The 12,639-nt window shown below is 44.3% G+C and overlaps 1 protein-coding gene across 11 annotated transcripts in view; it reads right to left on the bottom strand.

The window, feature by feature from the left end:
* DGKD (diacylglycerol kinase delta) overlaps positions 1-12,639 on the bottom strand; it is a 59,542-nt gene that overhangs the window by 44,573 nt on the left and 2,330 nt on the right. For 10 of the 11 annotated variants that reach the window (XR_010433190.1, XR_010433191.1, XR_010433192.1 and 7 more), the window contains exon 2: positions 12-122. Coding sequence is in view for 7 of the 11 variants with exons in the window: in XM_064666754.1 (XP_064522824.1) it covers positions 12-122 (111 nt within the window). In the remaining 4 variants the exon portion in view is untranslated. Of the gene's footprint in view, positions 1-11; positions 123-7,492; positions 7,512-12,639 lie in introns of those variants that run through there. The other variant, XM_064666756.1, reaches the window with a different exon arrangement.

Here is a 12,639-nt window from a genome sequence, read left to right as displayed (position 1 = left end):
CAGGACCTTACCTTGGCAGTTTTTGCATAGTAGAGTGTTCGTCCTCGCAGCTTAAAATATCGTCTCTTCCAGCGCTGGAAGGAGCTGGTCTGCTTCATCAGCATCCCCTCCTTTATGACAGTCTACAAAACCAGGAGAGCAGAGGGTGAAGCACAGGTTTTACTGACAGGGAGCTTTCCCGTTCTCCCAGTGCAGACTCGCAGGGGAAAAACCGGAGCTGGAGATCAATAACCCCAGTGCCCTCTGCTGGGAGCGTTTCACAGTCAGTCAGCAGCACTGAGGAAACTTAACAAGACTAAGCCCTCACAAACACACAACCCACACCGCGGTGCGGTTTTACCCTTGTCTCCAGTGCTATCACGATATCAAAAAAGATAAATAACTTACGACTGAATGAGACTGAATTTCAAAGTCTAACAGTGACTTGAGGAGTGTAACAGTTAAACTCACTGAGGTCGGATTTCAGTTGCAGGTAATTGTGCCTTTCGTTTCATTGGCATCTGATTAGCAGCACACACACCCCGGGATATCTGCCTCTGTTTCCAGTTCTGCCTTGTGAAATTATCACCATCTACCTGGCACAGGGCTGGCAAGCTGCAAGCCCAGGGGGTGAAGAGTGAAACTAGAGCGGAGAAGGAGCTGCATCCAAGCTCAGCATTTGGTGTTCCTCAGAGAGTCTTGGCCCTGCATCAGCACTCTGGCTGGCTGCCATTTCCCAGGGCTGCAGTGCCAAAGCTGTCTACGCACGCTGCCTTTTTTTTCTTTAACTGCTTTAGAACTAGGCTGACATACCAGCACACCCAGGCCCAGATGCTCGCTCACATACTATGCATACATGGGGGTATGGATTGAATCCACATGCGCTTCACTCTGCTTTGTCAAATACATTTGATTCCTTTGCTGAGGACGGGTTTTGAATACCAACAGCTACACGAAAATAATCTCAGAAACTAAAGCTCAGAAAGACAAGAGGCAGAAAAGTCTCAGTGTCCAGCCTCAAATTCCTGATTGAAAGTACTGCCTAGGAACAGCAAACAGTGCTACATCAGGCCTCAGTACCATGAGAAACCTACTTCTCTCCCCAAGAAACAGCCCCAGGAACCTACTTCTTGCCGAACGTGATAAACACACAGTTAAAACACAGGAAACAAATAGTCTGACAATCTTGTAAGACAGGTTATTCTGTATCTTGGTGCCAGGAAAATGACACAGCTTTAACATACCAGAGGTCTCAGCGAAACTCAGGTTTGTAAGTCAGGTCACTGATGACTATCAATTAATTCCCAAACAGCACCAAATGGACACTGTCGGGCTACTACAGTAGGGCACAAAATAAACTACTACAGGGCACAAAATAAATGCTCTTACTGATCCACGGGGTTTAGTTCACTTTAGAAATCCTTTCCAGGACATTAAACTTGCTTTTAAAATGCTATCTGTATTTCTAATGTGGGTCTTTCCTCTTTGAAACAGCTGCGGATTTTAATACTTTCCACATACACTGGCCCTTGCCAAGCTCAAAGTTTCCTCAACAAGCACTTGGAAAAAATGCTGACAATAAGGAGAAACATCCATCTACCAATCCACGCTTCTTGCCAGACAGAGCCATCCTCAAACTGGCCTGGGAGATCACACGGTCTGGACCCCCACGGTGAAGCCTCTGCTCCCAAATCAGCAGGGAAGGAGTGGGCTCCACATACCCACAGATCCCAAAGAGCTGTCAGAGACAAAAGCCACTCTAGTCTTCCTCCACTGTGCTGAGAAAGAGAAAAGGGAGAGAGCTCCCCTATCTCCTAGAATAACCTCACCTATCTTGGATCCTGGGACCTGGCCAATTCCAAGGTGAGCACAGCTCAAGCCTCCCCACCTCCCAGTGTTCTGTTTCACAAATGCCCCTGCATACTGGCAGAAATACCTGCCAGTGCTCAGGCAAACAGCAGCTCAGTGTGCCTGCTTCCCCCGGGACTCACAGAGTACCACGGCACTGCCTGCAGCGTGGAAACAGAAAATGAAAACGCACCATCCCGGACTGAGCTCGTGCCAGCAAACAGCCAGCTCCACATCAGCTCTGGAGCAGTCACTGAAAGGCATCTCAGCACTCATTTTCCACCACCTGCCACAGCAGGGACGCAGCAGTAGGAATACTCTTTAAGAAGCCATAAGGCATCTGGGAGTGGCTTTAGGGCCAGGAAGTTAAACACACTATAGCGATACCCAGAAACAAGATGTTAAACCACCTCAGAGCTGGTGTTACGTAAAGAATCTGAAATTCAGCCATGATCTTAATCTGAAGCCTCAGCGTAAGAGAAAATGGAGTGCAAAGACTGACCCAACAGCATCCCTTGCTGAAATGGTCCCAAAGGCAAGGCCAGAGCTGAAGGCATTCATCTGGAACCAGGAAAGTGCATTCATGCTCCTACTCTGCAATGGTCTTTTTATGAGTTATAAAGCAATTTTCACTCTCCGTGTCTCCATCCTCCATATGTCAAATGGAACAAAGGGCACCGCCCAATTCTGTGGAGACCCACTAAAATATATACATATACATATAAATGTCTCTCTGATGACTTACTTTAACCTCCAGCACCTGAGTATAAAAGAGAAATGTAAAGCAACAGCATCCAAATTACCATGCTAAAGAAATCACACATTTCTGCAGTTCACTTTTTACAGGGAAGAAAATGGGAAAGTGGAGGGAGATTTTCCAGATTAAAACAGAAACATGGAGTGATCTTTTGGATTCCTTGGGAAAAAAATACATATAATTAAAAAATGAGACAGAGAAAGCAGATTCTGAACTCTGCAAAGCCCTGAACCAAAGTCAGAGAGGAACTAAAAATCCTGGGGAAGACTCCTGGGATGCAAAGTCTGAAGATATCAAGTCAGCCAGAAGACTGATGAAAAAAATAACAACTTGCAGGCGGAGATTTCAGAGCTCTGCTGCAATGGTTATTTACAGCTCTGGTTAGATGGGGTCAGCCAGACCCCACACTCCCCAGGCTCAGGCAGCGGCCCTGTGGCCGCTCACACTCCTGCCCAGCCCACCAGCAGCCACCGGGTCTCTGCTTCCCCTCAGCTCCCACCACTCCCGCTCGGCTCCGAGGGCTCCCTCACCTCGGCTGGGCTCACTCACCTCTGCACAAGACCTGCATTCCTCCATGCCTCTTTTAAACCCTCTTTTTCTTTTTTTTTTTTTTTTTACCAAAAGGCAACAATCGCGGGGGTCACGTTGCTCCGCCCTAAGCAGCATTTATGTCATTGCCAGGCTCTATGTATAGAAAACCTCAGTTCCCCGGCTCAGACATGAAAGGGCAGAGCAGCAGCGCTGCACTGCTCAGAGCAAACACGGCTCTGGTTCAGCGCTGCCCATCCCTGCACGAGAGCAGCGCGGCTATTTATAGGCACTCACTCGAGCACGGCTCGGTGGGTTTGGGCGGAAAGGGCCACAGATAAGATCAAGATGAGTTTATAAAATGATGCAGACACTGCTGCCTTTCTCCTCCTCTCTTCTGATTCTACAGCCAAAGGACTTGCTACTTGCAGAGGAATGCAGCAGGAGAAAACGAACTGGGGAAAGGACCTGACTGCAAAGTGACACCAAATGAAAGATCGGGGGGAGATGAACAGTTACTTCTGCTCAGCAGCCTCTATGCAGCTTTTTAATTGAGGACCTACTCTGATCAGATTATTGGGCATGTACTTCATCAAGATAAGAGTGAAATTTCTTCTCCCATAAGGAAAAGAGAGAGTTAAATCTATTTTTAGTCTCATATATTGGATCCCACAGGAAAACTTACTGCCCTGAAACATTATGAGGTTTGATTATATGCATCCTATCCAGGATAAATACTAAAATTGTTTGCAATGGAACTATTCAGACTGCTTTCTATCCAGCTGAGTCCCTCTCCAGTGGTGTCCTGTGGCATGGCATTCCATGGGCAGACAACACTGTGAAAAAATGAATTCTCTTCTTGGATCAAGCCTAAAATGATGTGCTACTGGTTTCAACAGTGACCCCCTTCTATCATATTACAAATCAGTGCAAAAAACCCCTGACAATTTAAAGCAACACTGCACGTAGCAGAGAGTCTTATGAAGCCTGCAAAGAACAGGGTTAGACAGCTGAAAGGCAGGGCCTAGGAAATTTCTAGCGTTTTACTATTTATCTTTGGCCTTGAAGAAAAGCAACTTCCTGCAGAAAAAAATTCAGTTCATGGCAAGCAATACACAACCCTCCCCCCAACTCGTGCTCTTTTAAAAACTGACTTTTAGGAAGAGAAATAATATGTTCTCAGATTTCTCCTGTCAAAATGGGTGCAGGGTTCAGGTCTGATCCTGAACGGACGAAAGAAAAGTTTTGTCAACAGGAATGGTTTCAAACATCTCAGAGGACTTAAACTAAGGACTTGAGAGAGCCTTGTGCTTCACTGCTTCCCCTTCCCACAGTACCACCTCATAAGAACAAGAAGCCAAAAGATTAACAAGAGCCATTCACAAAACCAGCAAGACACAGCTGTGTTTTTTGTGGCACTGCTCATCTGAGGTGTCTCTGCACCCAGTAACCCATGTCAGGAGGTCAGAGACAGCCTGCACAGATTAAATGCTTTCTGCACTGATAACACGAGTGGTTCTACTAAAAGTCAGGAACAACCACGACAGACTTCAGCTGCTTTCAGATGACATCCCTTGTTCTCCTGCACGCAGTGCTGCTCACTATGGGAAACACAAGAGCAGACAATCCTTTCCCGAAGCTTAAGCCTATTGCCCCATTTGGAAGTAGGGCTCTTGATAAAACTGATCTCCTAATCTGGACAACAAGGCCCTATCAGCACGACTGAGGGTGACTGTCAGGCCTGCCTACCTGTCAGGCTGGCAAGTGTCCCTTGGCACAGAGGGGTCCAAACCGTGTTCCATACAGACACAGGAAGAACAATGCACCCTATTTTACTGCTGAGGTCATGACATATTCTTAGGGGCAGTTATTCAGTGAGCATATCTAAAACAAAAATTTTGCTCCACTGGTATTTCTTTCCAGTGCAGAAAAAGAACTATCGAAACAGCAACTAAAGAATCCCAAACCTGAAGTCCTCAGCATCTGGATTTCTCTGTTTTCCATGTGTCTTCAGAATGTGAAAACTTCAGGGAACACACTGGTTTTATTTGTATGCATCATAAAACACTGAGCAGGGCACTGATGCCAAACAACAAGTAACTGACTAAGAAAGCACCAAATGCACAGAGGAGAAAACAAAACACAAAAGCACATGTGGAACTGACGGGTTATCTTCCTATGTGCTTCCTAGGGAATTTTACAGACAGCTGATCCCCACCACCAAACTATCTCATCTAGTCACTGATTTTGGGTAAACTGTGGCAAAAAAAAATGGGAGTAGATCTGTGGTTGCTTAAACATGGCCAGACAGCCCTGCCACGCTAGGGCAGGTACAGATCTGGAGTGCTGTGCCTTGTTTTGGGTAAAACAGTTTTAGTACCTGGTTTCATAAAAGCTCTTTGTGGTCATAAACACGGAACTAATAAATATTTAGAAATCAACCGAAACACAGTAAATCCAACAAAGAAACTACAGGAATAAATCTAACAAACCCCATAGAATAAGACATGAAAGGTCAAGAGGGCAGGGGTTAACAAGCTAATCCGAGAGCAACATCCTTCCACCAGACAGTGGTCACACCCTGGAAATTAACTCCAGGAAGCTTGGAAGGGGGAAATCTGGATAAGTACAGCAATTCTAAGTATGGGACACACAGAGCTATACAGATCTATAGAGGAGTACAAAGAACTTACAGGTTGTGTAGTCCTATTTGGAAATTCTACATTAAATGCACTTGGCTCTTGAAAAAATGAAAATGGGATTAAGATTTCTTTCACTGGTATCCAAAGGACAAGACAATATGTGAACTCACTGCAACAAAAGGACTCCAGAAGAGGGAGAAAGAAAAGAAAATCAGAGGTCAGCTGCAGGCATCAAATGTCAAAATAGAAGCTGGGGCAGTGAGCCAGTGATCCAGTACCAGCAGCTGAGCACTGGCTGATGAAGGGGGCACTGGCCAGGCCCTCAGTGTACACTGCTTCACTCCATTTTGGTTTAGTAACCCATGTCTTATAAACTGGGAAGCACCCACGAGAGGTTACAGCACAGACCTCTATACAACCACATGGGAAAGCCTGCAAAAACTCCCCTACCAACCATCCTCCCAATGCTCCTCTGTAACCTGCATCTCTGCTGAGTGAGCTGCACTCCACACAGAGTGAGTGTGACAGCTCTCCCCCAGCCTCCCTGCCACTCCTGAGCCCAGCAGAGTCCACAGCAGAGAGCAGTGACCGGGCCACACAGAGCTGGAAGGGCACTGAAACAGGAAATGCAAGCTCATTCTCCAGATCAGCAGTGAAAAACAGGAGTTTGTATCAAATGAATACTGAAAAGGCTTGAATTTGCCTTGGCACAGACAAATGCTCAAATACTTCATTCTTCATTAGTTCATGCTGCAGCCAGTAAACAAAGAACAGGTCTTTGAACCAGCTTCTTTTCAATACCATGCTCAGCTGCTACTATTCTGAATGACTCTTCTGAAAGGGACGCACAGTCACAGACCCAAAGTGAACAAATTCCCAAAGGAAAACAAATTTGAAAGCACATAAAAAGGTATATGGGAAAGGAAACACAAAATACAGCCTATCATCACACAGCTCTCTAGCAAAATGAGCTCAGTCAGAGAGCTCCAAGCAAAGTACTTAAAACAGATAAATACCCTGGTCAGCTACTTAGAAGAGAGAATGGAAAACACACCAGTACAGGGATTCGGGATAAGTCAGCAACAGGACAACTCCTGGCACACTAACTGCTCAAGCCCTCAGTGTGCTTTCCATAGGCTCTAGGTATCCTTCCCAAACACATTTATCTCAAGAGGGGAACTGAGCACAAAGCTTCAGTCAAACCACAGTAAAGCTGGAAGATAAAGGCTCAAACTCATCCACAGAGATAACCAAAGGGAAAAAGGCAACAGTTTAAAAGCTACTTTAAAACTGTGGAATGGAATAAAATGTTAAAGGGTATTAATTAAATGTGAACTTCATACATTTAAGAACAAACACGACAAATCTGACAGTTATTTTTTCTACCATCTAAAATTACACGTGCACAACTACATCCCTTCCTTGGGCATTTTTCCCCAAACACAAAAAATGTCAAAACACATTACCTGCTGTGAAACCTTCATCTCCAAGACGTGCCTGTCCCCAGGCTACTCACCAGCACCACAGAACCCCCATCTGAACTCAGAAGCACGTGGCTCTGCTGCTGAGACGCAGCAATAAAACCTCATCTGGAATCACAGCTTGTCCCTAGAACCCTCTAATGCTGCAGCCAGTACCACTAGAGCTTAAGTCACACTCTTATTCATTCAGAGACACCAAAACACACTGCAGTCAACCCTTTTTCTTCAGCAGCAGGCAGAAGGAGCTGGGCACTCACCATAGCGGGTTGTCAGGGCCATCTGATATGAGAGTGTCAGGCTGGGGAGGCACGATGGGTGCGAGCACAGGAACAGCCAATGTGAGGGAGAGCACAGCCAGAATACAGCTGTGGATCTCATCCTCACAATCATAACCACCCCATCCTTCCCACACCGTCACACGTCACGGAGATCTCGGCCAAGGAGGAAGGAAAAGTCAGCAGCAAGTACTGGTAGGAGAACTTCAGCACATGGGAAAGCGAAAGTTACACCTTGAGGAAGAAAACTGGATCCTTTGCCCTTGTACTGAGGAGGCTGAGAGAAAGACAGCTTCCTCCCACTGTGTCTGGATTCCCATCAACTCTGCTACTGAATTCTGCAAAGAGCCTTATTTGGTAGTGACTGGCAGAGGCAGGGCCAAATCCTCATCCTTTTACTCCAACTGGTATTACACTGGGGCCAGAGAAGAAAGTGGCTTTTGGTCTTTGGCCATTCAATTAATACTTAGGTATCTTAGAACTTATTTTTATCTCATCTGTAACAACTGTCGCTATCAGATTTTCCATATTTATGTATTAAACAACCTATGCTTTTAAGTTTTTTTTTCCTCATCTATTTAACATAGTTTTTAAAGGATACTCCAAAGCTTTTAATTTGTTTTTCCACTTTCCCTGTTTTAATGTCCTGCAAATACCTTTGACCATGCCAAGACATCTTAACCAGCACCAGCAACAACAAGAAAGATGAGCACAGCCCTGGGAACACCGTTTTGTTAACTTTCAGCTGAACAGAAGGGGCCAGAATCCTGATTTCTAATAAAATCTCAGTGATAGACCTACACATTCTCAAAAGAGTGCTCTGCCCTGCTTCAGCCCAGAGCAGTCTGAAGAGCATGCAGCTAATTCCATATTAATCAATTATCTGACTTGGAAGTGGTCACGTTGAAGCAATAACAACTTAGTGGGGAAAAAGCAGGGAACAAATGGTTTCATTGGAGAGTTAATAAAAAATTCCTTCAAATAATGGTTTGTACATATGAAACCTTGAAAAAACCACATTCCAAGAGGAAGGTGCTTTTCACTTGGGACAGTATTTTGCCATGAAATTTCCAATGCTGCTGTGCCAATATTTAGGGCAAACCTTGAGCTTTCCAAGAAGTAGAGAATACAAACCCCTCTCTGTCTCACTTCTGCTTCCTCTGACATATGCAGGTATATCAGCTATTTTAGAAAAAATCACACTGGATTTGTAATTAAAGAAGGTAAAGTTATGTAATGTCTTATATGGTACACTGGATTTTCTAATCAGGTAATCTGGAGATACACATTTCACAGTCTGCATTTATAATTCAGTACACCTCCAAAGTAAAATAACAATGATATTTTGTAGCAACAGGGTTTGGATGGGGGGGAAATACTCTAAATATATGATTTAATTTTATTAAAAAAAGAAAAAAAAGAAAACATTTAATACCTATTTTATTTTGTCTGTAATTTTATTTGAGAGAATAATTAGCAGCCTGGCAATGTACTTTTTAGCAATGTGGTTTAAGTAAATCCATGCTCTCAAAACATGCAAAAGTTTAATGTTAGCTCTTTAGTTCCTGGAACCTGATCTATAGTTAGAAGGAATGAGAAAGGCTACAAGTGCGTGTGGTTTTGTGCTTTGTTTTGTTGTGTGGTGGGGTTTTTTTAGTTTGGGTTGGTTTTCTTTTTTTTTTTTTTAAGAAGGAAGTAACAGCTGTTGCTTTCATACAGAATCCAAAACTCTCCAGCAGTGAGGCAAACTTGCAGTACACCAGTGGAAACACAGTGCTGGGAAGCTTCCCAATTTTGTCAGAGCAGATGAGCCTAAAGAGCAGAGCAAACTGAGTGGAGACTGAGTCAAGGGGCAGAAACATTCGTTCACCTACAACCCCAAATTTGTCCTCAGTGCTCAGAGAACAAACCAGGCTGCTCATGCTGCTAATCCAAGAAAATTAATGTCCTCAAAACCTGTACCCGAGATGTCCAGTTTCTGTTCAATCACAAAAACCTGTCTTCTGCAACAATTCCCTCTCTTTAAGTGAAAAGTTCACAGCTTCTACCTGGATTAAAGCATGAGCCACCACCATGTATGACACATGAAGCTCCTAAAGTGTCCTCTGTCAGATACTCTTAGAAGGCAGTAAACCAAAACCAGACAGACATTTTAATATGTTTTAGTGGAAGATGCCACAGACAGAACATGAATTAAGCCATAAATTCCTGAAAATTCCTTCCTCAACTCTTTTATAATGTCTCTTTACTGAAATACTTTGCTTCTTATCATAATACTTCTTTCAATACTTGTATTTCAAACTAATAAACTTCTCCAATTTCCTCAGTCTAATCTCATCTCAGAAAACCTTTAAACATTTGCCCTCCAGAAGTAAAAATAACACTTCTTTACCTACAGAACAGACATTTTATCCAATAGGCAATGCAAGAAGAAACAAAATGAGCTTTCTTCAGCTGCCCACGCTGCCCACCATGTGTTTGAGGGCTCAGTCTACTCTGGAAAGTTGCACAAAATTGAGGAGAAATGTTTTGCTTCCTCTCAATGTTTTTTTTTTTGCCTTTATGTTGCAGGGTGGCTCTGAGACCTCAAAGCTGCTGATCAGAGAGGGAATCACAACTTCCCATGGCACAAAAGGCATCATCTGTACCTGGTACACAGCACAGAGATCAGAAACGTGCTATTTCAGATACTGAACAGTCTGTCCACCACAGCACAATGCTCAGTACCAGTTAATTTATCCTGCTTTTCATAGTATAAATTAACTTGACATATCTCTGCTACTGGAGCTAGACAGCTTCCAATATCCCAGACAGTTTGGATAGCTGCTCACTCTGTTTGCAACTCTGATGAAATATATACTGCAAACTTGTCTTTAAAAGTTCAAGGCAACGATAAATGGTTATAAAATGAAAATATTAGAGAGAAATAGCTTGTGAAAGTAAACAGAACTTAAGACTGAACTAGTCTAAACAAGAAGTCCCCCTGATGCCACCCAAGGACGCTGCTGAAATCCAGTCTGGTAAACAAACTGAGAGCTCAGCACTCCCACAGAAGTGATGAATGAAACGGGAAGGTGGCCTGTCCATCACCCTCCTGCTCCCCGGGGGTTGGGATGTGACACTGGCAATGAAAGGTCAGGTGCAAAGGAAGCAGCACCTTTCACTGTCAGAGCTCGTACAAGGTGCTGTGCTCCTCCATTTCACACCCTCAGCTCCCGGGACCGCTCTGGATGTTCCTGTGCCTTCCTCCGTGCCAAGTGACAATGAGATGACATTACCACTCCAGCTGGTTCCAGCTGAGGCCCCAGCTCTGCTCAGGAGGTGGGAGAAAGATCCTGCTGTTGCCTCTCCTCACACACATCTTCCTTCTCTTAGGTTATTTAATCTCCTTCCTAATTCCCATCCATTCAAAGACACTGCACCTCAGCCCACCAACAGTTCCTGCAGCTGCACCAGGAGAGGGGCTAAAAGCAGCACACTGAAGGTGGATGCTGGTACAAGCCTAGCAGGTCTAAAAATGACAGATCAAACATGTTACACAGCCTCTGCTTCTCTGCCAACTGAGACAAGGGCAGCCACACCACCTGCTATACCTGATCCTATGAGGTTTTCTTCTTTACCCAGAATAATAATCATTAAAACACTGCTAAACGTGCTTCCCTTATACCTCTCTGCCTCAAAAATTCTTTCTAGTTAAAAGCAAACAAGCACACTCAGCCTTCCACTCCTCCTTCTGCCCTCTGCCTCACAAGGGACAGATTTTTCAGCTAAAGAGATGTTAGCTGTGATTTGCCTTCAGGCCCTGCACACCAAGCTCTCAGTCCCAAAACATCCAAACAATTTCATTTGCCCCACCACTACCACACCAACCTACTTCAGCCAAACACAGATGAGCAACCTGTGGGCTCAGAAGCAAGTTCAATGACATTTTATGGTTTTGCAGGCAAGCAGCTTTATATTAAAGCATTTCTTAGGGAAACAGATGGCAGGACCAGTGGAAGGAAAACATACCTTCAAAGTGTTTGCAACTGTGACAAACAAGTAAATTCTGAGGAATTCCATGGCCACAGCAGACTTTGCACTCAAGCTGTGATAACAGAAAGCTTTCATGGCGATTTAGCTGCACTTACAGGCATAATCCTAAGCTAACTGCAGCAAAAGATGTGGTCAGAAGAGATTTATATCCTCAGGCCGCAGTAAAAGTCTGCCTGCATCTCTCACTGTCACTGAGAGACCTGTCCAACAGCTTCTACAGCTTACAGTAGCCTGCACTCTGTCATTCATCAAACAAATTCAGAATTAGGTCTGCCTTTACACAGGAAGCAAGCTCCTCAAAGTCTCATCAAAACTGTGATTACTCACAAAGTTGTCTTTGCTCCTTGCCCCGAAGGCAAGGAAAATGTATACATGCAGCAGCACGTAGAATGGACAACGGTGAAACAAAAAGACATCAACAAGCAACAGAACAAATCAATCCTTGATACCATAATACCTGGACTTACTTGGAAAATCTGACACTGTTTAGTCAAAGGTTTTCTGCAGATTAGCACACAGCAGGCTTAATAGCTGTAGACAATATCTGTTTATAATCCTTGTTGTCACCATGTTTATGTTTGCATGCACAAGTGGCTGTGTCTGCAAACAGCTTTTTCCAGCCATGCTGATGCAGGAAGTGATGTAAAACAGGGAAAATTATTAAGTAGGGACAGGGAGACGTGTTCTGCTATATTCAAACAAAAATACAATCCAGTGCACCTTTCATCTTAGCATCTCTAAAATCCTGTTGGAAGCAAGAGTTCTCACTCTACTGAGAAAGTCTTTGTGTCTCATCACAAATACCGCCATGTAGACAGACTAGAGCATCCTTCCTCCCTTTCCAAGAGACCCCTGCCACAAGGGGTGTTAAGAATCACCAGGTTTATCTGATCTCCAGCAAGACAAATTCTTAATATTCGGCACTCTGCATGCAGGAAAAGATCTCAAAAGTCTTATCTTTTTTCTCAGCAGAAGAACAGACTGGCTCAGGTCACCTGGTGCTACAGTACAGCTGAAATCTGCTTGATACAGAACATCGACCAGTTTAGAGGGCTCCAGGGTTTCCCAGGGTGGCCAAAAGAACAATCTCACAG

This window comes from Pseudopipra pipra, chromosome 10, assembly GCF_036250125.1.
Source record: "Pseudopipra pipra isolate bDixPip1 chromosome 10, bDixPip1.hap1, whole genome shotgun sequence".
Classification (NCBI taxonomy): domain Eukaryota; kingdom Metazoa; phylum Chordata; class Aves; order Passeriformes; family Pipridae; genus Pseudopipra; species Pseudopipra pipra.
The sequence above is the reverse complement of the archived record's forward strand: the minus strand, read 5'-3'. Positions and strand labels throughout refer to the sequence as shown.